The sequence below is a fragment of the Vanellus vanellus genome (assembly GCF_965231255.1).
Source record: "Vanellus vanellus genome assembly, chromosome: 16".
Taxonomy (NCBI): Eukaryota; Metazoa; Chordata; class Aves; order Charadriiformes; family Charadriidae; genus Vanellus; species Vanellus vanellus.
This window is the reverse complement of record NC_138921.1, coordinates 7,226,451-7,248,246: the sequence shown is the minus strand read 5'-3', so window position 1 is coordinate 7,248,246 and position 21,796 is coordinate 7,226,451. Positions and strand designations below refer to the sequence as shown.

Below are 21,796 nucleotides of genomic sequence, written 5' to 3'. Positions count from 1 at the left end.
CCGCCTGGATGCAGTCCTGAGTAACGTGCTCCGGGCAATCCTGCTTTGGCAGGGGAGTTGGACTAGATGATCTCTAGAGGTCCCTTACAACTCTGAAAATTCCATGATTCCGTGATAAACTTGATTTTTCTTTCCCAACAAGGGGAAAAATAAATATAATATCTAAACCAGTGTCCTTTATTTTATCATAAGTCCATAGCAAGATGCCCGAGCAATCACTGCAGACTGCTCTATCGTGCTTTTAGTTGAACTCTGAAGCTTACTGGGTCAAAATGTAACTGCATTACCTCCACCCTTTACCGCATACTTTTTCAGTCATCTTTCTCATAACATTCAAAGTCAATCCTAATATTAAAGATTTCTGGCACAATTATGCCAACTCTTTCCTCCCATGATAAAAGTAAATAATTACTCATAACTTATTTTACTCTTTGGCAATTTCAGATCTACTACAGGTTATTGCCCGTCACGCCACAAATTCTTAGGGCACTTTTGTAACATCCTGTAAGAGATTTGTTTTCATATATCTACTCAAATAATTCAAACAGGTTACAAAGACACAGTTTTATTTTTCAGAATTCGAAAAGTAAAATCCAATGGAACCTTCCAAAACATCACAATTTTAAACTATTTACTATGCACATAATAATGACTTAACAGTTTAATTCCTCAGATCACTCCTAGTATTTTGAAAACAAATAGCTAGTCATGCAAAATGGAGTCTGTTAAATAAATTACTTTCGCCAGCTCATAATCCTGGGTGTGGCAGACCAGATGATTTGTGTTTTGTTAGCACCTACTAAGCAGAACTAGGAACAGCAGCAATTCTAGAACTACACCTTAACATTTGTATTAGAAAAATACCAGCTATTTCACCCAAGGTTCTGTATTTTTTGGCTAAAGCTGACATTTAACTTCATGGTGCTTTGATCAACCTTAGCTGTTTGGAAAAAAAAGATCACTTCTTTTAATCTCTTCTAATATGTATTTTTCTTTCTACACCTTTAGCTGTGAAGCACTGTGACTTAAAATCATCACATATGCCTACTTCATGCAACTTCAGTTCAAGTTGGTCTTCAGAAAATAGACAACTCTTACATCTTAGTGTTTTCTCTACTTCTTGCCTTCCCACTTACCCTCCCTATTTTAGTGGTTTACAGGTTCTCCGCTGCCGATGTCTCCTTTGATTGCCCAAATGTTCAGTTTGGCATAGATGCTAACTTCACTGTAATGTTTAAAGGTCCTTTGGCTATCTGAGAAATAAACCCCTCACTCCAAACGCACCCACTGCATTTGGTAAGATATTATGATACTAATTAACGCTATCTTTCTTCTGTCTATATAAACTTAAAGATAATTCCTGGGGGAATCAATTTAAGGGTAAAACTGTAACAGCTCGGCAACATCTCAGACAACCTAATTCACCAGCTCGGTGAATTAAAAGGAGTGGTTGTGGTTCACTCTCCTTTTTGTGCCTGTCAACCCTGCCCCTTTCTCACTTTTTTGGTCGGAGCGGTGGCTTTCTTTGTGAGAGTTCAGAGAACTGAAGCAGCTCCAAGTCAAAGCAGCTTATGAACAGGAACAGTAAAGAAGTCTTTACCTGTGTATTCCTATTCCCGTCCTGTGTCAGCACTATCACTGACAGCGTTTTGCGTCAGTCATACCAACTTACCACCTTTAAATTTTATTTTATTTTTTAATGAAGTAACTTCTCAGCTAAATCGGTTTTCCAACACAGCTAACACCACAGCGGTGTAAGCACCAGCACAAGAGCGGAGGAAGGAATGACACGACCCGAGGCGCAGGACAGGCTGCCCCTTTAGAAGCAGCACAGCCCGAGATCAGCACAAGTCAATTGTGGAAACCACAGCGTGTCTAGGCCCGACCGTCATGAAAGCCAAACCTCCACACACGAGCCGATGAAGTGCTGACTTCCTCCTCCTCTGCTTACAGCTTCTCGAGAGGCAACAAAACGCCACCGAAGACAGCGATGGCAGGTCAGTTACATGAGCAGCGTTACTCCATAGCCTGCAACACCACCGCCGCCGCCACCCGAGCAGCAAAGCCAGGCACTGTCAGCATGTGTAGGAAATACTTCCCTTTCCTAGAAAGGAGGGAGAGCACTACCAGAGAGCTGCGAGTTTTAACGGTATTAACAAATACCCAGTGTGGTTTACTCTTTGTCTACTAAGGTTCTAATTCACTTATATCCCAAATACCCCTTCTAAAAACAGCTTTAGAAAAGGGAAAAAACACAAGATCCAGAAAACTATTCTATTTTTCAGTAATTAGCTTATTTAATTGATTCCACATGATACAAATCTTTAGAAGGGATAGTTCACAGTATTTCACTCCAACAGAAAAGAAATAAAGAAATAAATCACTAAACAAAATCCTCCATGCATACTTAGAAGCAGAGGTTTTCCTAAACCTGTAGAAACATCAGAGCAAAAGGAAAATTATCACAAAGCACTAGAGAAAGCAAGCTCATTGCTGCTGTCCACTCTGCCACGGTTAGTTCAGTATTACACTTGCAAAACACCACAAGAAACCCCCAAACCACTTACACCGAGTGTGCATCTTACCACTATCAGAAGTTACTTCCCTTCAGTATCAGCTTACAAGGCATTTTTTGCATGTTTTTTTCCATCTTTTTAAAAAGACATGCCAACAGCAAACCCTAGCCCCTCAATACATTAAGAGTTTTGGTTTTTGTTCAGACAGTGTATCAACATTAAGACGTTGGCTACTGTAACTAAAATTAATATATTTCACAATTATGAAACACTCAGAAAAATCCAATACAAAAGTCAGCCTGAATATCATTTGGGGTTCTCTGCACCATCCACATCCCAATAAAATTGGGCAAATTCTAGACTAAAGCAGTTTGGGGAGTATTGATTTGCAGTGCTCAAGTTTTACTCAGGACACCTCAGCGATATTTGGTGGAGCAAACTGCCTTCCCGCCAACAAGCAAGAAGTAAGGTAATGCACAGACAGCTGCTAATTTTAAGGAAAACAGCAAAATGAAGTAATTGCATATTATAAACTATAAGCCTAATTGCAAGTTGCTGGCATTTAAAACCTACCCAAAACACAGACGAATTACTTTCTACGATGTAACAAAAACTCTCATTTGCATTCTAATCACCACAGAGTATTTCAGTATTTTATGAAAATTCTCTTGAAATACAAAAGAAGAACTTCCAAGAGAAGAGATTTTCCCTTAATAGAACGTAGGTTGTTTTGATTTTAGGTACCGCTAAACAAGATAGATAGTAAAAACACATGCATAACTCCACTAAAAACCAGACTGTCATGAAGATTCTGCCCAAAGTTAAGAGAACAGTATTTCCAGTAAAGCCTTTCTACAAGCCGTACACACACACACACACACACACAAATCATTATTTAATGCCCCGCTGAACAGAGCACTGGAACAGGCTGCCCAGGGAGGTTGTGGAGTCCCCTTCCCTGGAGATTTTCAAGACCCGCCTGGATGCAGTCCTGAGTAATGTGCTCTGGGCAATCCTGCTTCAGCAGGGGAGTTGGACTAGATGATCTCTAGAGGTCCCTTCCAACTCTGAAACTCTGTGATTCTGTGTGAAAGGCAGCCAGGGCCAGGGAGGCACGCGTCAGCCAGCATGCTGGCAGCCAGGGTGCAGCCCCTTCTGTGGGGGACAGGGGCCACCTCTGCGCCAGCTCCCCTCCGGGAAAGAGGTGGCAGCAGGGATGGATGCCCTGAAACAGAAACCAATCTCCCATGTGCTGATGGAGTATGAGAAACCTCGGCTTGCTGAGCTATCTACCAACATCTCATCAAATAACCCCATCGGAATTAATGACATTTATTACCACTTGGATCTTACTAATCTGCCTGGTCCAAGCTGATAATGAAGTAATGCGTATTTGGCTTTTAATGTACCTTACAAATAGATGACTTTGAGAATAGCTTCTTCATATGCCCAAAAGTTGTAATAAAGCAAAGGAAAATAAAGTCCCTTCTGAAAAGGGGGTTCATTCACAAACAACTGTCTTTAATAACTGACCTAACAACTAATAGGATCTAGGTTTGACAGAGATAAATCAACAGAAATAAACTACACTGCTGCATGTCACATATACTATTGATTTAATTTACCTTACAACACAGTAGAAGACAAGTTATATTCTGAAGTATGTTTATGGCTCCATATGCTTCATTTGAGCAATTTGAAAATCAAAATCAAATACAACTGAAATCACTTAATAAAATGTTGTAGGATTTGGAGGTTTTTTCAGGAATTATTTGAAAAGTTCCTAAAATGCCTCACTTTAAGAGCAAGTAAAAGTATTTTCTAGATTACCAGAACAACATCCAACTTCACCCACTGGCAGCACCTGCTCACAGCGATGAAGGCTAACCATGAACTGGGCTGCGTTATTAAGTGCATAGCCAGCAGGACAGGGAAAGTGGTTACTGTTGTGCGGCTACATCTGGAATACTTCATCCAGTTTTCCTCTCTCACAGTAGTGGAGCAAGTCCAGCAGAAAACCATTAGGATGCACAAGGGGCTGAAGGACATGACATACAAGAAAAAAGAAATTGAGGAAACTGGGTTTGTATAGGCTAGGAGGGAAAGCATCTAATTGCTGTTTACATCAAATAAAGGGGGATTACAGAGAAAATTGATCCAGACTCTTCTCAGAGGTAAGAAGTATAAGGGACAGGAGGCGACAGTCCCAAGTTGTGGCAAGGGAAACTCTCATGTTTGTAAGAGCAAAAGTTTCACGGGGCAGTTGGTTAAACACTAGAACCAGAAGCTGCCCAGAGACGTGGAATCTCCATCCCCGGAGATTTTGGAAATACTGAGTGGACAAGTTGAGCAACTTGATCTAATTTTGACATCAGCCCTGCTTTGAGTAGGAGGCTGGACTACATGACCTCAGGAAGGCTCGCTCTTGCAACAGATACTATTCTGTGAAATATTCCCCAGCAAGATGTCATAAAATATTTTTTGTTAAATATCAAATTGATCACTTAATTTCATTTCTAGATCACAGCTGAAAGCTATGACAAATCATCAACATAAAAAGCATTTAAAAAATTACTATGTTGGCGAAGTATTAGTCTTCAACTCAAGTCAAGCTGTACACCTACTCAGTTGGTAAGTATTAACTCTTCTATGGGCTGTAGATCCCCCCTCCTAAACAAGAAGCTCACTGAACTACCAGAGCCTGCTGTCCTACAAATACACATTTATGGTCCCGAGAGTACCAATAAATCCATCCGTGAAACTGGGGCACCTGTCATGTCTCTTGGGGGGAGTCTGACTTCTCATATGTGACATCCCGATGCAGTCTCCACCTCAGTGGAGAAGCACATAGGATCTCTTCACTCTAGCAAAATACCTATTTTTAAGAAACTCGCAGAAACTTTCCATCTTTAAGACTTCTACCATCTGTCAAATTTGATGGAAGGCAGGCAACAGGTTCAAGAGCTGTATGTAGGGGCACAGGAGATAGACTGATGCAACAACAGTCTGTGAACACAAAAGCCTTATTTCCGTAATAAATCATGTTTAAAAAAAATAACACAAGTTATATCCATCTGTTTCCATGGGCTGGACCATGCTATGTTAAGGAAATGTGTATTTATTTATAAAATGCAAGTGTCCCTGAGCCGCACTCTTCACCTCTTAAGCCAGCGTCCCATTCCTTTGGGCAGACAGGAGAAGTTGCTACTTCTCATCTTCCATAGATCTTAAAGACAGCTCCGATAGGAGCAGATAGAGCGAGTGCTGCTGTCCGGGCCCCAATGCCTGCGGCACAGCTTGCCCACCACCCGCACCACCGGGGAGAGCAGCAAAAGCAGCTCAAATTGCTCCTTTCGTGTTCCCGCATCAGGTTAAGCGAGTGCTAGAAATCTGAATGACTGAAGGGAAATGGTTACCTCTGCCTCTCCCCGAGGGAAGAAGCTGATAACTAGCCACCAATTACATTCCCTAATTCTCTGCTCTGATCCTTGCACTAAGGAGGACCTATTAGGGTTGGCTAACTTGTATCAGCTCCTTATTTTCCTTATCACACAGACCAGAACATGTTAATTACATGGTATCGACACCCATACCCAACCTGTGCTCCCTAAAAGCACATACAAACAGGGAGGTGAATCTCTGTACTTGCTCTATCATTACAGGGTACTCTCTCCAGATCAATGCAATAGTTAACAGAAAAAAAATTACAGGCTGTTTCTGATCTTTGCCACTAAGCAGTCCACCCCAGGTCACCAATCTGACCCTCACAGAGGGATGCAAACGCCACCTTTTTGTGTAACGTTGGACTGTCTCAAAAGAAAATATTACGCAACCATCAATCCTATCAAGTTTTCGATTTTCATCTTTTAATATAAATATCTATGCCATGCAGATCATTCTATTCCTTCTATTCCTGATTTTTTTTTTCCATTTCAAGCCTCTTCATGCATATACTTCTCAGATTTCATTTTAAATGATCCATCCTCTAAAAGTAGGGCTCTTCCTTGAGACAGTAGAAAGGAGCAGAACTTTGAAAAACACTTCTGCCAAATGCTTTAAATATTTTCATTACTACTTTAATGTTCATCTATTGACTACCTTAACTTCGAATATCACTCTTCTATAGCATATCAGTAACACAAAGATGTCTTTGTAACACCACAGTCAAATTCAGGCCAAGAAGTACAAGATTTGAGCTTCAAGATTTTCTTCCAACTATATTCATCTTTATTATTTCTACACAGTTATTTGCAGAAGTGATAATACTTCACGTAAGCCTGATGACAAAAAGGACTTCCAAAAACCAGAATATAAACTATAACATCCCTATCATATTCCCATTCACCATTTCTTTACAAAAAGATGACTTGTTTGAAGTGTCAAATGATCATCCTTGCCAAATTGCCACTGAGCAACATAATGAAGAACAACTCACACGGAAATTTAAAGCTCAACACAATCATACTTCTATTGTTGTTTCAGTGTGTTTAAAGTACAGCCTGTTAACAGGTTGATTTGGGTGTTTTTGTTTTGTTTTGTTTTTTCCAAAAAGAAGAAGAAGAAAAAAAAAAAAAAAAACAAACAGAAAACCCACACACATTTGGGAAAGAGGAGACAATCTCAAAATCCTTTCACACTTTACTGTGTCTGAAAGGTAGTTCTGAAACTTCAGACTTGGTCTGAAAGTCGGTCCCAGCGGACTCTGAGGTTGATAATCCCCTATCACTGAAAGAAAGAGAAATTCACATAAAGAACTTCACATCAAAACCCCTCAAAACAACTCTTAAGCAAAAGAGAAGGGAAGAAAAAAAATAAACACAACATTTTCATATATTTGGATAAATTAATTCAGAGTAATAAACATGACCTTATGACTAAATTGTTCAAAGACTGTCCTGCTGCCCTATAGATAGATGAGGATTTTAGCTAAAACTTGGTTTGCACTGTGGTCATCCCCTAGTTTTACATGCAGAAAGGCTGAAAACAAAAGAATAGGTTAGAAAAGGACACTGACACGGACATTCACTTATTAACAACCACAACCCCAGCAACAAAATTTCTGAGTAATATGCAAGCCTGTATCAAAGGATGAACATTTCTGGCAGAGTTTAACTGGAGGACATTAAGATGGGAGTTTGCCTGATAACATGCCTTTTCTGCTTACAAAGCCGAGAAAGTGCAAACACAACATAGCAGTAAATATACTGCTCTGTTAAGTTTATTTTTATTCAAAACCTGATTATGTTAAAAATGACTGCACTAGGGAAAAGTTAAATGCCTTGAAGTGTTTACAGATCCAGATGAGAGAACATTCGCATAGAGTCTATTCAGTCAACATCTTCCTCTAGTTCCTGTGCTGTTATTTTATGTTGTGATCAATATTTCTCAAACATTATTCTCTGCTGCAAACTCAAAATGGAAGTCTGACTGTAACAGCACTATCCTAAGAATACTTCATTTGCCCTTTTATTCAGTAACATAATTTAAAGAATTTTATTGTTTTCAACTCCCTAAGCCAGAAATATAAGAATTAGGAAAAACAAGGAAGAGAGTGAAGGATTTTAGGGTTAAGCCACTTGTTTTCCGTATAACAAGCCTTACGGCATAATGCACTTGTAAATAACTAGCATCTCCCAAGTTGTATGTATTAGCTGTAGGTCTAAACCAAAACCATCAGAGCCTTCTCTGCTTTCCTTCATCAAAGTGTACAAATTGAAATGGATTTTGCAGTTGCGGGAAACGTCTTCATCTGCACACTCATAGCTTGCCCTCTACCCCGCCCCCCAAGGGAGAAGCTTCTGCAGATCCTCACTGCATTAGCAATCAAAGCAGGGTAAGAAACACGTAGTACTAAACTGCATAACCTATACCTCCTTTGATTGATAAGTAATCTTATTTAATCATAGTAGCTTGTATGTTAGGCACTACAATACATTACAGTTGCCATGGCATTTAACTACAACAAGTGCATCCAACACTTTCCTTACCAAGTATACAATATAAACTGAGACTTTGTTCCCTGTCATTTCACTTCCAAGGCAGAAGAGCAATAATTAAGAGCACAACATATCAAATTTAGTACTTCACATTAATAATTTTAGAGTAGAAAACACAGGAGCCAAGCACATATTTCAACTGAACCGGAGATTTGGATTTTTTGTTAGCAATTTTGCATAGCATTCATAGCAGACACAGTGCGTTAGAGTAAGTTTTAAAATAAAAGATACCCTTATGTAGCTCTGGAGGGGAAACAGTTTCAGTATAGAACTTAATACCATACCATTTGGAGGGGCAGAAAGTGGCCCCGTTTCCCCTGTATCTGCTGCCTAGCATAGTGATGCCAAAAAAGGGCATCAACTGCCATCGTACTGCTTCTTGTATTCTCTGATCTGTGGCGAAATATTTTAGCTTTAACACGTCGTCTGTTAAACACACTTTTAACACCCTGTTGGTATGAAACGGACTACACACAGCATACATCTCGGAAGTACTATTCCCAAGAGCTTTCCTAAGTCAGACTGCACTGCAAGTGTAAACCAGTGCAGTCAGTGCCAAGGTTATCTGCACCAGTTTACTTGCCCTAGCTCAGATGATAAACTACACCATAATAAAATACAGCTCGTACCATAAGCTACATTAACAAGTTTTGGACTGGATATATTGCTGTGGTTTCTAGCACAAAAACAATAACAAGGATATTTTTACACCATAAACAGGATTTCTGATTTACATTTTGAAGGTTCTTCCCACAGCAAAAAAGTGAAGGCCACAACTCAAAACTTCATACGAGAGGCCCATCTCCCAGCTAAGTTCAGGCCTAGATGAAAGCTTCCACCCTGAAATACAGGATGACTTCATCTTAACAGGCCAGCACAATTCAATGACTATACGCAAAATCCTACAGCTATAAAAAACCGTAACATACAGCTGAATGCTGTGGAGAGCCTTCGCTGAGAAATGCACTAGTTTACAAAAGATTAAGCATCACAGAGAGAAATTAATGCTGATAAGCTTTCATGAAGTCACAGCCTGTAAACCTCATTTTAGTATCTCTGATCAAAAAACATGCTGAAGAAACAGAAGCAGTGTTGGAAGAAAGTTGACAAAACGGTAACAAAAAAAAGTTTTCCATCTGCATCCCTTAAATTGTTTCAGAAGTAAGGGGATTTTTAATCTGTTTTACTAATAGAAGACAGAATAAGAAATCCTAAGTAAGGTCACTGAGCATGTCAGATTTATAACCCAGACACCAAATCTACCATCACAGAGCATCATCCCAACTCTTTTAGATTGCTAAAAAAACCCACCTCACTCTCTCAATCCGGTTAGTTTACATTTTCGGTATTTTGTATAGTTCGTTCACCTTGCTTCTTAAGACTGGTATTAACCAAAGCAAACACACACACAACCAAGCGCTAGAACGACGGAGGAGAACTTTCACCAGTATACACGTTAATTTAAGACACTAATCGGGCAGGCTATGCAGCACAGACAGCACGTCCCAAGAAAAACCAGGTAGAGGCAGCAATTCGTATGCAGAGAATCACTTTTTTTAATCAACTGTGACCTCGGGGACATGCAGCCAAGTGAGCCTTCGCAGGGGCACAAAGAGAAACGCGAAGCTACTAGCAGGATTTTACGACCTTTTCCCCTTTCTGAACGCCTGCAATCACACCACGCAGACGGAGAAAATAAAGAGACCAACTCCAGAGGCAGGGGAAAAAAATAGCCAAGAAAATAAACGCACGACTGAAAGGAAACGAGACGTTCAGCTGCACCCACCGACGGAGGAAATTTGGGGGGGGGGGGGGGGGGGGGGGGGGGAGGGCTGCGGCAGCGAGGGAGGGGAAGGGTGATGCCGGAGGGACAACCTCGGGAGCACGAAGGGAAAAGCAGAGCTGAGGAGAGGGAGGCAGAGATGCTCGAGGCCCGGGTTCCCCTCCCCCGAGGGCGAAGCCCGAGCCTCTCCCCCCCTCGCAAGGGCGGGCCGGAGCCCGGGGCCGGGCCGCGGGGAGGCTGCGGCCGGGCAGGGCGGCGGGGAGGGAAGGAGGGAGTTGTTCAGGGCAAGGGCGCTGCCCCCGCCGCGCTCGGCAGCCGGCACTCACCACACCATGCCGTAGGCCCCCTCGCCGATGTAGGAGAGGTTGGTGTAGCGGGGCCCCACGTCGAACACTTGGCCCCGCACCATCTCCGGGCCCCCGGCGCTGGCAGAGCCGCCCGCAGCCCCGGCCCCCGACACCGCCGCCATGTTGTCCGTGCCGGGAACCGCGGTGACTGCGTGCGGGGAGGGGTGGGGGGTGGGGGGGCGGAGGCGGGGGGAGGAGGAAGGAGGTGGACGAGAAGAAGGATGCGAGAGGGAGGAAAAGAGGCGCCGCCCGCTCCGCCGCACTCCGGACCACCGGCCACCGCCGCCGCCGGCTCCTGGGGCCCCTCAGCGCCGTCACCGCCGCGGCCGCTGTGAGGAGACGCTGCTGGCCGCGCGCGCGCGCATCAGCCCGGACGGGGTTGGGGGGGGGGGGGAGGGGGGAGGGGAGGAGGTGGGCGGGGCTCGCGCGGAGGGAGCGGCGGGGAGGGCGGGGCCGGAGGGGCGGGGACAAGGGGGCGGGGCCGGGGACTGCGGTAACCGCAGCCGCTGGGGAGGGGGCGCGGCGGGCGAGTCACGTGGTGGGCGTGCCCGGCGCTGCGGGCGCGCGGCCGCCCGGCGCCATTAGAGGCGTCAGGTGCCGGCGGCAGGAAATGGCCGGGCCCGGGGTGCGGGGAGGCCGCGGGACGGGTCCTGCCCTCGCCGTGCCCAGCGAGGCTCGAGCTCCTGGCGGAGGGCCGCCTGCCGCAGGCCCGGTGCCCCGCAGGGCCCCCGGCCCGGGCTGTGCCGTGTGAGGGCCCGCGCGGGGCGAGCCGGCGGCGGGGCAGCGGCAGGAGCAGGAAGGGCCTCGGCGGAGCCTGAGGCGGCTGGGCCGTGCTGCGGCCCGCTGGTGTCATCCAGCGCCAGGTTACCGTACGCTGAGTTGCTGTAGCAGGGGCAAGTTTATCTCTGACGCGGCCTAAATTAAGAGTGTAGTTTTGCAGCCTGTAGTTAGCGTACTGCTTTTGTATAGAATTCTGTTTTCCTGTGAGTTGTTCCCCATATAACTGTAAATAAAGTCGAGGCTTTGAATGGGAGGTGAGTGGGGTTGGTGATGGTTTGTGCCGTGCTCGCTGCTCACAACAGCATCTGCCTTTCTGTTATCCTGCAAGCCTCAGTTTTCCCCAAACAGCTTTTGGTTCATCTGGAAGTTTGCAGAAGTTATGCACAAGCATCTTTGACACCACTTCTGAGTTACTTTCTGCAATTCTGCAATGATCTTGACAAAAACTATTAACCCCTAATCTGAAATCCTACTGCTGCTTGCTTTAACTGCTATTGCCACAGCTGCTCCAGATGTGCTTTATCTTCTGTTCCGTTCAAAATTATATATATCTCTATATCTTGGCATGCCCATGCCTCCACGTTTGTACCCATCCCAGTCTGCCAGAAGACCCCAGTGGGGTCATCCAATTACCCCTTAACTATCAAGGTTTGTTCCTTTTTTGCATTCCTGTTTAACAGTGCTCAGGTTCTCACCGGCTGTACTTTGCCCTCTTCTTTCTTTCAACATTTCTCTCTCAGCTCCACTCTCTCTCTATTGTCATTTTTACTGTTGACATCTCCGCTGACAATCCTGCAGTTTCACATCTGTCTTTGCCTTGAAGGCGTCCTAGCTGATGTACTCTCCCTTCTCCTCCCATCTGCAATTTCTGGCATCCCACCATCTTCTGGCACTACTTGCTGCAAACCACCTTCCTTGGGCAGCGACCGAACAAGGGCAGTTTTCCATAGCTGCTTCCAAACGCTGTACCATCTCCTGATGACAGCTCACGAACAGCCCCCAGAGCACGGGGATTGCTGTTTGACCAGAATTGAAGAGGGATGAGTCTCTGGTTTCGGTTGCGCGGCCGGTGAGCCAGACGCAGCCCCAGGACTCTCCTTTGGCGCAGACCTACCCAGCAGGGCCCGGGCCTCGCGTGCAGCCCCGGCCCGTTTGATGGAGTGAAACCTGTCGCAGGTGACCAATTTAATCTAATAAACTCTTCTCTGTATTTAACAGACAGTTGACTATACAGCTTGGTTTGGTTTTTTTTTTTTTTATGTATTTGAGTGGGATAATGCTTCTGATGTATTTATTTTTACTTGTATACAATGCTTTCCTTTCCGTGATGTGTTCTTCTGCACTTTAGAAACACAGCATTATTTTTCTCAGAAATTTTAGACAGCAATAAATGTGAATAAATGTTTAAATTTTCTGAAACCAAGTAAAATATTATTTAAAAGGTTTTCTTAACTCTAAAAATGAAATTATGCTTACAGCTCTGATTACATACATAAATAAATCTGTTATCCACAAATGCAAAACAAATTATTATAGAGAATCTAGCTTAAACACAACCTGTCATAGCAAATTTAATTAAAATTTGGCATGTATCTAGATTATTTTCTACCTTCACCAGGATCCGTCTGATCAAAAAGGAAACCAACCAGGCCAACCAGGAAATTGTGGAAAGACTGTCAGCTCCTTTCCGTGCTGTGTTCAAATATACATCTAATCCAATTAAACCCAAATAAACGGTCAAAAGGCTATGGCACGCTTTCCCAACAATTTCTCCTGTGGCAGAACTTAGTGCATATATTTCAATGAAGCACTACAGTTACTGAGACAGGCAGAGCAGACAGAAGTGTTACCAATTGCTTTTCAACCTATTTAAATACACTGCCATTACCTGCACTTAATGTTGGGTCTTTTACCTTAACAAGGTGACATTAAAGCCTCAATTCTGGAAGGAACGTAAATGTGTTTTAAGAAAATTATTAGTTCCATGATCAAAATAAAAGGTTATGTTGGGGGAGAAGAGGTGATACTTACTAAAAAATGATAGATAGTGAAGAACAGGAGCAAAAAAACCCCTTTTATTTCAAACAGAAATAAAAGCACTGCTAAGAAGAGTTTGTCCAAACAGAAACGCAGTATCTTCAGTTTGAATGCTAAATTAGGAAACAGCTAAGCCATACAATCGGGCAGCTTAAATATGTCATGGATTGGACAGTCTCTGTCTTCATGTCAAGTCCAGGAGTCACGAGGATGAGTTCATCCTATGATCAGGGTCTAGAAATTCTCTGTACTGTTAAACACATCCACTTCAACTGTTAACTCCGTGTCTTGCAAATAGGTCTCTTGAAAAGCGAACGTCGTACTGTGGACGGCCCTACAAGTCCTGGAAACAGCATTATCAGGGTCAGGCACAGGAGACGCGCCATGCAGCTGCCCAACACTGCCACTCTTTATTGGGGATGGGAGGGATTTCACATTTTTGTGCTAATTTAAAACCAAAGCTACCTCTCCCAAAATCATCATTATTGCATTAGTTGTGTTATTTGCCCGGGGACATTGCAGACGTAGGTTTCTAGGTAGCTGCTGTCAGAGCGTGGCATTTGATTTCAGTGTGCATCAGCACAGCCCCAAACCTCCCCATCATCCCAACAAAACACAGGCATTAAGTATATGAAACAATTTTCTCAGCATTATTTAAAAAGACCTCAAGCCTCTGTGCGGGGGTGACAAAAGAGTGAAGTAAGACATGTAAGATGTTTTATAAAGATATATTTTAACTTCTAAGGCACTCAGGAACCATGGTGATGAACGTGACACAAACTTAAATTGCTTAGATATGAGCTCTGATCCACAGGGAACTATCCCAAGATTCATAAAGAGCATCAGATGCTAATAACTTCTAGTCAGTATATACCTGGGCTTGATTTAACTGGTGACATACAGCTGAAGTCCCTTGAGACCAATTGTCATTTAAATGTTGGCCACTGATTTGACAGTGTAAGGTGACCTCAATGAAAAATGGGGATTTCTGTGTAATCTTACACCACTGGGAAGTTAAAAAGTCTCACCCAAATTGCCAGGCAACTGATGCCAAAACAAATTTACTTTTCCCCCACAGCGTTTCCCTTTTTCCCCCATTCAGCATTCTGACTTTGCAGGAAGCTCATGGCGGCTTATACACCACGGAGTTAAACCCGGTAAACAGATTGCTATGTTTGTTCTGTGCATGCCAAGGGGAGCAGAAAAGATTATTAACTGCAGAACTAGACTGGCAGTAACAACCTTGGTCTTGCACTAGGTATCATTCCGTCAGTGTCACAATCTGTCACTGTTGTAGGAGAGGTCTTGTATTATCTATCATGTTCTTGTTAGATTTGCTGTTGACAAATATAGTTTGAAAACACCGTAGCAATTTCAAGTCATTTTATGTTCCTTAGTTTTGTACAACTAGTTTACCATTATATTCTAAATATTTTAAAAGGGATCCATTTTGCAGCAACCTTAAAGGCTTATATAATTCTAACAATTTGAATTAATATACAGACATTTTGTTGCTGTCTATATAAAATTAAGTTGCTTTTATTTTTCAACTGCAGTAGCAAGCAGTATCCAGGCACTGTCCTGCACTTCAGTAATGGAAATTTCCCAGCCTCAAAGCACACTCTGTCTCAGTCAGCTGCAATAAAACTCTGAGCGATTTCAATATTGTTGTGTGCTTTACTTGTCCTCGGTTATCTGGAGCTTGTATCTTTTCAAAACCAGCTACTCCTCATGAGCTTGCTTCGTCTTGCCCAAGACTTAAAATTCAGTAAACAAGCTGTGGATGTTAAGAGAATTGAACCACCAGATAAAATGTTATTTTTTTTGCAGGACTGATAAAAAACTCCATATGAATAGTCAACATTTATAGAGAACGTTACAGTGACTTGTGAGGATGCCACTGAAGTCCCACTTTGTGACCACTGTTTTCTTGTGCCGAAGCTTTATACACTGCAAGGCTATTAAGTTTTTACAAAAAGATTTAGCTAGTGTATAATATCAGTCTCTTGATCACTGTATTTCTGATACCATTGATTGCTAGGAAAATACAAGAAAATACAAAAAAAAAAAAAAGGAGATAAGATTATTACAAAAGATAAGATTATTACAAAACCTCACAAGTCTAATGATTTACAAATACTAAAACATGCAGTCTGTTTCCCCCACTCGTTCTCAGTTCAGCTGTAGCCAGGACAAGCGATGCCTCCAACAGAGGCAGAAGTCAAAGAATGTAGAAACAGGGTTATTAGGGGTTTATGTTGTCCAGACATTGCAGTAACTCCATTTTTAATACTTCCCATAGCTAAAAATTTAGGGAACATTTGTGATGAAGAGGTTGGCTGACGTGAGGGCAGAGGAGAAAGGATGACGAAGCAAAGAATAAAAGAGAATACAGAAGGGGAGGGAAGAGTGTGAAATAGAAGATGAACAGGTAGTGGGGATAAGCTCTGGGAACAGAGGGGATGGAAGGGTGATACCCAGATCCCACCGCATCTGGCTTTGTGCAAGTGAAGCGCTTGGCAGACGCCTGTGGGGAGCCAGTTTGGGGAATAGTGCCAGACCTAAAAAGAGCTAACCAGGACTTGCTTTCATATGACATTGTTGTCAGCTGGGGTAATGTTCATTGCAAATAAACACGTAGCTAATGATTTTGTGATGGCACAGGTATACTTCCTAGTTGTCTCCTGTTATTATATTTTGCCTAAATGATGGGCAGTGGCTGAACAGAAACAACCAATAGAGAACAGTAGACCAGTGGGATTCTGAGATTTTCCCTGTAAAAGTTCAAAACCCAGCCAGCACCGATACCCCATCACAAGTGCCTGGCAGCCTTTATGAGCAAGCTGGAGGCCACAGAACACTTATTCTGATTCTGGGGTTCCACATAGGAACTGTCGCACTTAGCTTTCCTCTTGCTGGTTGTGGCCAATAACAAGACCTGGCTGGAAGCGGGACTGCCCTTTCTCCTTTACTGGCCAGATCCTGTCCTTGCTGAGGCTCAACGACAGAAGAGGCACAGCCAGACCTATGGCTGAGACGCTTCAAACACCTGCAGGGAAACCTCCGTCTTTGCTCTCCAAGCTGCACCCGTGCTGTGGAAGGGAAGGAAGGTTACCAGTCTCTTCTCCTTGCACCTTGTTCAATCCACTGACCTGGGAGCTCAAAGAGTCTATACTGCATTTTTTTAATAGATATTACAGACATCTGTTTCTACGGTCCAAAACTGATGAATCACCATGCATTTTTAAAACAACCATTTCTTTTGCAGTTTTGTATATCTATAGCAGATAAGGCCTGTGCAGACAAGAAAGGTTTCCTGAAGGAAGTGGTGTCACAGCATTTCGAAAAGACGAGCCAAGCTGTTGGAATCTGTGTTGCGTTACAGGGGCAATGCAATACCTCTGAGCGCTTCCTGTTTATCACGAGATACAGTTTTCACCGCATCATAAAACTTTCAAGCATTTATTAATAAACACTCCTAAAGAAAAAATAATATCCAAATATACAACCCTCTGTGGCATCTGTCATTGGAAGCAAAAAGACGGTTTTCATTATATATATCAGGGGACTATTTGTGTGAGAGACACAGATTTTGAGGGCCCCATTCACCTCCTGCTGAAGTCCACGTTGCAGCTCTCATTAGGTTATTGGACCCCTGGCATATGATTTTTCTTATATATAAATATCAAGATGTTTGAATGAGCAAATGTAATTTTCACTATCAGCATTTGTCATTTTTGTAAACAGTGTGGGTATACAGAGAACAAAACATCTGCAGAATTACAGCACAGAGCCTTATATGAAAACGGCAAAAGAAAGATTTGCTTCTAACAACAATAATCTACAAGTGCTGAGGTGCCTAATCAAATATACAGATTGTGCAGATGTTCAGAGCAGTGCTGGCGCGCTGTGTGGCCTCTCTCACTTGACAGCTCTGTTGTCTCAATTAATTCTTCCAGATAAATTAAACTAGCCTGGAAATGTAGCGCTGGGGAGCAGAAGGGTGCAGATTTTTCAACGCCAGCGACCTCGATGGTGCAATTTGCACCCTCAGCAGATAAGATCTTTAGCAAGGAAATGCAAATTATTGAGACTGATTCAGGATGTTCTTGTGATCATGAGTAGGACTTGGTCTGCAGCTGACAGGCACAAAGAGTGGGGGTCGGGGAGGGAATTCAAGGTTTCTGCCAATTCTGTAGGGAATAAGTATTTTGGTAGGTAACTACACAACTACAATGCAAAGACAGGCCTTGTGCCTTACAGCTCCATGGCTGAAGAAGGCTGGTTAAGTTCAGAACAAACTATAAGGCTTACCAGTTTGTTCAGGCTTTCTGGGACAAACGGGAAGATCTGAACTGCAGTTTGGTGTGGTAACCCTGCTGCGTGGAAATTCAAGAAGGGTAACGACTGTATACAATTCTTACTTCTTTAAATGGCTGTAACATTTTAAACTCTGCCACATAGACTGTTATCAGACCAGGGGAATGATTGAACTTCAGAATGATGTTCCCTCCAGCCACCAGCACTACATCTAGCTAAACTGAATTAATAATTACAACATTTGTAGCTTTTGGGATTTGCAAAGTTTTAACAATGGGAAAATTATCTGACTCATATTATCGTTGTCTTACCTTCCATATGGTGGTTATTACTCCAGATACACAGAGCCTAATGATAAGAGGTGCCTTTTATAACTTCAATACATCCATTGTAATCAAGCGCTCCATTTCTCTTTCTGCATTACGGAGTCTCTGGGTTTTGTACAAGCGACAGAAAATTGTTGTGAGGATCTATCAGCGTCCTGCATCTCAACTAACTTTTCAATATGATATCTCGTCTCCCACTGATGTTAGCAGAGCCAAACTGAATCCCTGGCCTGGAAATCCTGAGAGACAGACCAACAGCAATGAAAAATATTTTTGACTATTACAATAAAAGTTACTTTAAGAAAAAGAAAAAAAAAAAAGATCAAGAGCGAGAACATCGCTCTTTTTGAAGGATATGACAAAACATCTGTAGGATGATGCTCTGCATCCAATTTTACAGGTACCATTAATGGCAGCAGGGTAAGATTAAGTGATTATGCTCCGCCAAACAGTAAGTGTGAGAGAGCAGACAGCAGATGTCCAGCCACTTAAGCATATGCCTTGCGCACCAGACCATGGTATGGAAATGTGTGTGGATATTTAATTGTTATTCAACTACAAGTTGCCTGGATTTATGAGTCTGGGAAGCGCATATGCTGCAGTGAGAAATGAGTGTTTATTAGCACAATAGCTGTGCTGGCCTTTCCTGCAGAGAGGCAAAGTCCTCCTCTCTATAGAAAATGGATTAAAAGGGGGCAGCATACCACTGTCACATCCCATTTACCTTTGTGAAGTGCAGCTGGATAAATGCCAATATACAGATACATTTCCATCATGAACGCCGAAGAGCTTTTACTGCTGCTTCTCACAGATAATAAAAATGCAGCAGCTGTTCTCTTATCAAATCCCAATTTAGAGAAATGTATACCTAAATAAGGGACATAAACAGGACTCCCCCTTCAGGGACAGCCACATGGATACACAAGAATAAACCCTTTAAGAGGTAGATTAGGAAGACGGGACCATTGCCCTGCATTCAAGCATCTTGTGCTTGTTGCAACAACCTTCTGTGGTCGCTCTGAACATGTTCTCTTTCTTCCTTGGTTCCTCTTCCACTCCTCTTACCCATGGCAGCATCCTCTTGGGCTCCTGCACTCCCCCTCATTCCCTTCGCTGCTGAGTGGGTCACCTTCCTACACTGATCCAGTCAGCCTCCCTGATCAGGCTGTGTTCATCCTGTCCCCTCCTGAGGGAAGCACCACCTAGGAGGTGAAGTGGCAGGTTAGGCGCAGAATAGCAACAAAGCATCCCCCAGCACACCCCAAATCTGCAGCAAAAATCTGCCATGTGTACTTCTCCCACTCATTGCAGTTCCAGTCTCCATTCTCACAGTGTCCAACTCTCCTCCTTTCCTGGGCTGATATATTTTTTTTGCTGAATTCATTTTCTTACCATTTATTGAGCTCAAAGGGCCTGACACCCAGCAGAACTGTACAAAGAAAGCAGCAAGGCTAGGAGCAGAAGTGTCCTTTTTGATACCAGCAGTCCATTAGATTTGGCTCAGCTGCCATGCGATATCACTCCCTAAGTCTAGTTTCATCTGCGAAACAGGGAGGTTTGGCTACACTGCCGAGAAACCTTCAGACACTTCCTTTGCCATCCTTTGCTGCGCTTTTCTCTGATCTGGAAAAATGCAGGAAAAAATAATCACAAGGGCAGTTTCATAGCAACTTCCTTACCACCTCCTTTCTGCTTGTCCTCTTCCTCTCCTGTTTCTGCCATTTACCCCCCACAAATCTTCCTGCTGTAATTCTCCATGCTCCTGGTGACCTTGTTCTACCATCTCAGAAGCAGCTCTTGACCTCTAGAAACGCACTCCTGATCCAGGATCTTTCTCCTTTCTTTGCAAAGGACACACTACACAAGCAAGACAGACAAATGCAGGCCTCCTTTCTCTGGACCAGCGCTCCAAAAAAAGTATTACACAATCCACAAGACATGCGCATTACTCACCAAAACAGTCATGGGTATCCTATTTCTGCAGCCCTGCCTCTCAGTGCTTGTTTCTTTCCAGTACCGTACCGGTGTACTGAAGCCAGGGCCCAGTAACAACTGCGCGTGTATAAACCTAAAGCCTGCAATGGGGGGGAATTTTCTGTACAGCTGTAGTGATGATCAGAGGCAGTCCTACTGTGAAGGACAGAAGTATCTTGCCGCGTTTGTTTTGTGATGTGGTCTGATCATTTATACTGTTGAATTAACAAAAATAACAAGATAGAAGCTTTCCAAATGGAATCCATTGCTAACTGTCGTTCATTGCTCTATTCTTATTCCACGTACATTAGGAAGCGCGCATTATCTGATAAATCAAGACATAAGAAACAAATAAATGCCTTCATATTGTAAGGGAAAAAACCCACCCTTTCTAGAAATACTGTAGGAACATTCACATCCTCTATTTCTGTCTTTTCTGAAAGGCAGGCTGTGTCTTATTATCATCAAGGAAAAAGTAAACAAACGTAATTTAATCAGTTCTGTCTTTCGTTGATTTGCATCAGCAAGAATAAAAGACAAAGGCAGAATGGAAAACAGCAGCTTTGTGCTAGAAGTTTGAATGCACAAAATACTTCTTTCTCCAGCTGTCAAACATTAAAAAACGCTACGCATACCAGTAATAATAAAAGTGTCAAACAACTGACCGCAATGGGAATCACAATGCTTCATTAAAAGCTCTAAAGCAGAGCAGAAAAGCTTCCAGCCATTTGTTAAACAGAACTAAATGTTAAGATACTTTCAAAAAGTGTCTGAAGATGCTTTTATCTAGTCTAGTCAGTGAGATTAATATCTCCTTGCTTATTTCAGCCCGGTCTCGGAGCTCGCACCGATTCAGCAGTAACAGCTGTATGTGCCATTCGCTTTCCTGAGACTGGGGCATCCCTCAGTAAACCAGAGAAGGTTTATGTCCTTCCCAGTGATTGGGCCTTCATTCCATGCGGTGCAGGGATATAATCAGTGATTTTATATTTACATATGTAATTATGTATTATTTGGAGAACCTAACCTATTTGTTCAGCTGACGGGAGATGTTGTGATAAGGAATTTCAGCAGACAGGATATTTATAGGCCCTTTATCTCTACGTACAATCAGAACTAAAACATCAAACAATACCCTGAACGAGGGGTTGTTTCAGTTCAACTTTTCCCCATTGTTGCTTTTCCCTTTTTTTCCCTCCTTCTGTCTGGTTACTGCCTAAAACTTGGCAGTGAGGAAAAAAAAGGGAACGTGACTCACGCTGACAACTTCATTTGCTGTAAGAGACCTGGGTAATTGCTCTAACCCACGTACAGGAAAGCTACCCCTCCTCTCTCTCTCCCTCCGCCCTTAGACAGACAGAGCCCGCGTTTGTAACCGGAGCAGCCTGGCTAATCTCGGAGGTCACGCTATCACTTATGAAGCTACCAGGCCTCTTTCTTTTCACTACTCTTCTGCATTCAAGCTGACCCCTCACAAGAATTTACCACAGCTTCGGCTTAAAGGGCAGCTTCCTGCCAGGGATTTCTCATGAACCCACTAACCAGGGCTCCCGAAGGACCCGTGGGGTTGGAGTGGCTGCTCCCGTGACACACACCATCCTGGCAGCTCCGGGATAACGCTACCGAGTGGTCAAACAATTGCCACCTTTTCCTTTTCTGATGGAATGGGGGGCAGGGGACAGTAAATAGGAACTGGAGAAGAATCAGCACAGATGCC

General features: G+C 43.2%; 1 protein-coding gene and 1 long non-coding RNA gene across 3 annotated transcripts in view; both read right to left on the bottom strand.

The window, feature by feature from the left end:
• The window catches only part of MAPK1 (mitogen-activated protein kinase 1), a 36,111-nt gene extending 25,151 nt beyond the window's left edge, over positions 1-10,960 (bottom strand). Inside the window, exon 1 of the mRNA XM_082491569.1 lies at positions 10,622-10,960. Within this exon, the coding sequence (XP_082347695.1) occupies positions 10,622-10,764 (143 nt within the window). The 5' untranslated portion in view covers positions 10,765-10,960. The remainder of the gene's footprint in view (positions 1-10,621) is intronic.
• A 7,136-nt stretch (positions 10,961-18,096) lies between these two features.
• On the bottom strand, positions 18,097-20,008 carry LOC309678439. 2 transcript variants are annotated; one of them, XR_014269751.1, is made up of 3 exons: positions 19,785-20,008; positions 19,171-19,307; positions 18,097-18,344 (listed from the first exon to the last, which is right to left on the bottom strand). It is a non-coding gene; the product is annotated as an uncharacterized lncRNA (long non-coding RNA). The 2 variants fall into 2 exon arrangements; XR_014269752.1 differs by having other exon boundaries at positions 18,142-18,210.
• Between the last annotated feature and the right edge of the window lie 1,788 nt (positions 20,009-21,796).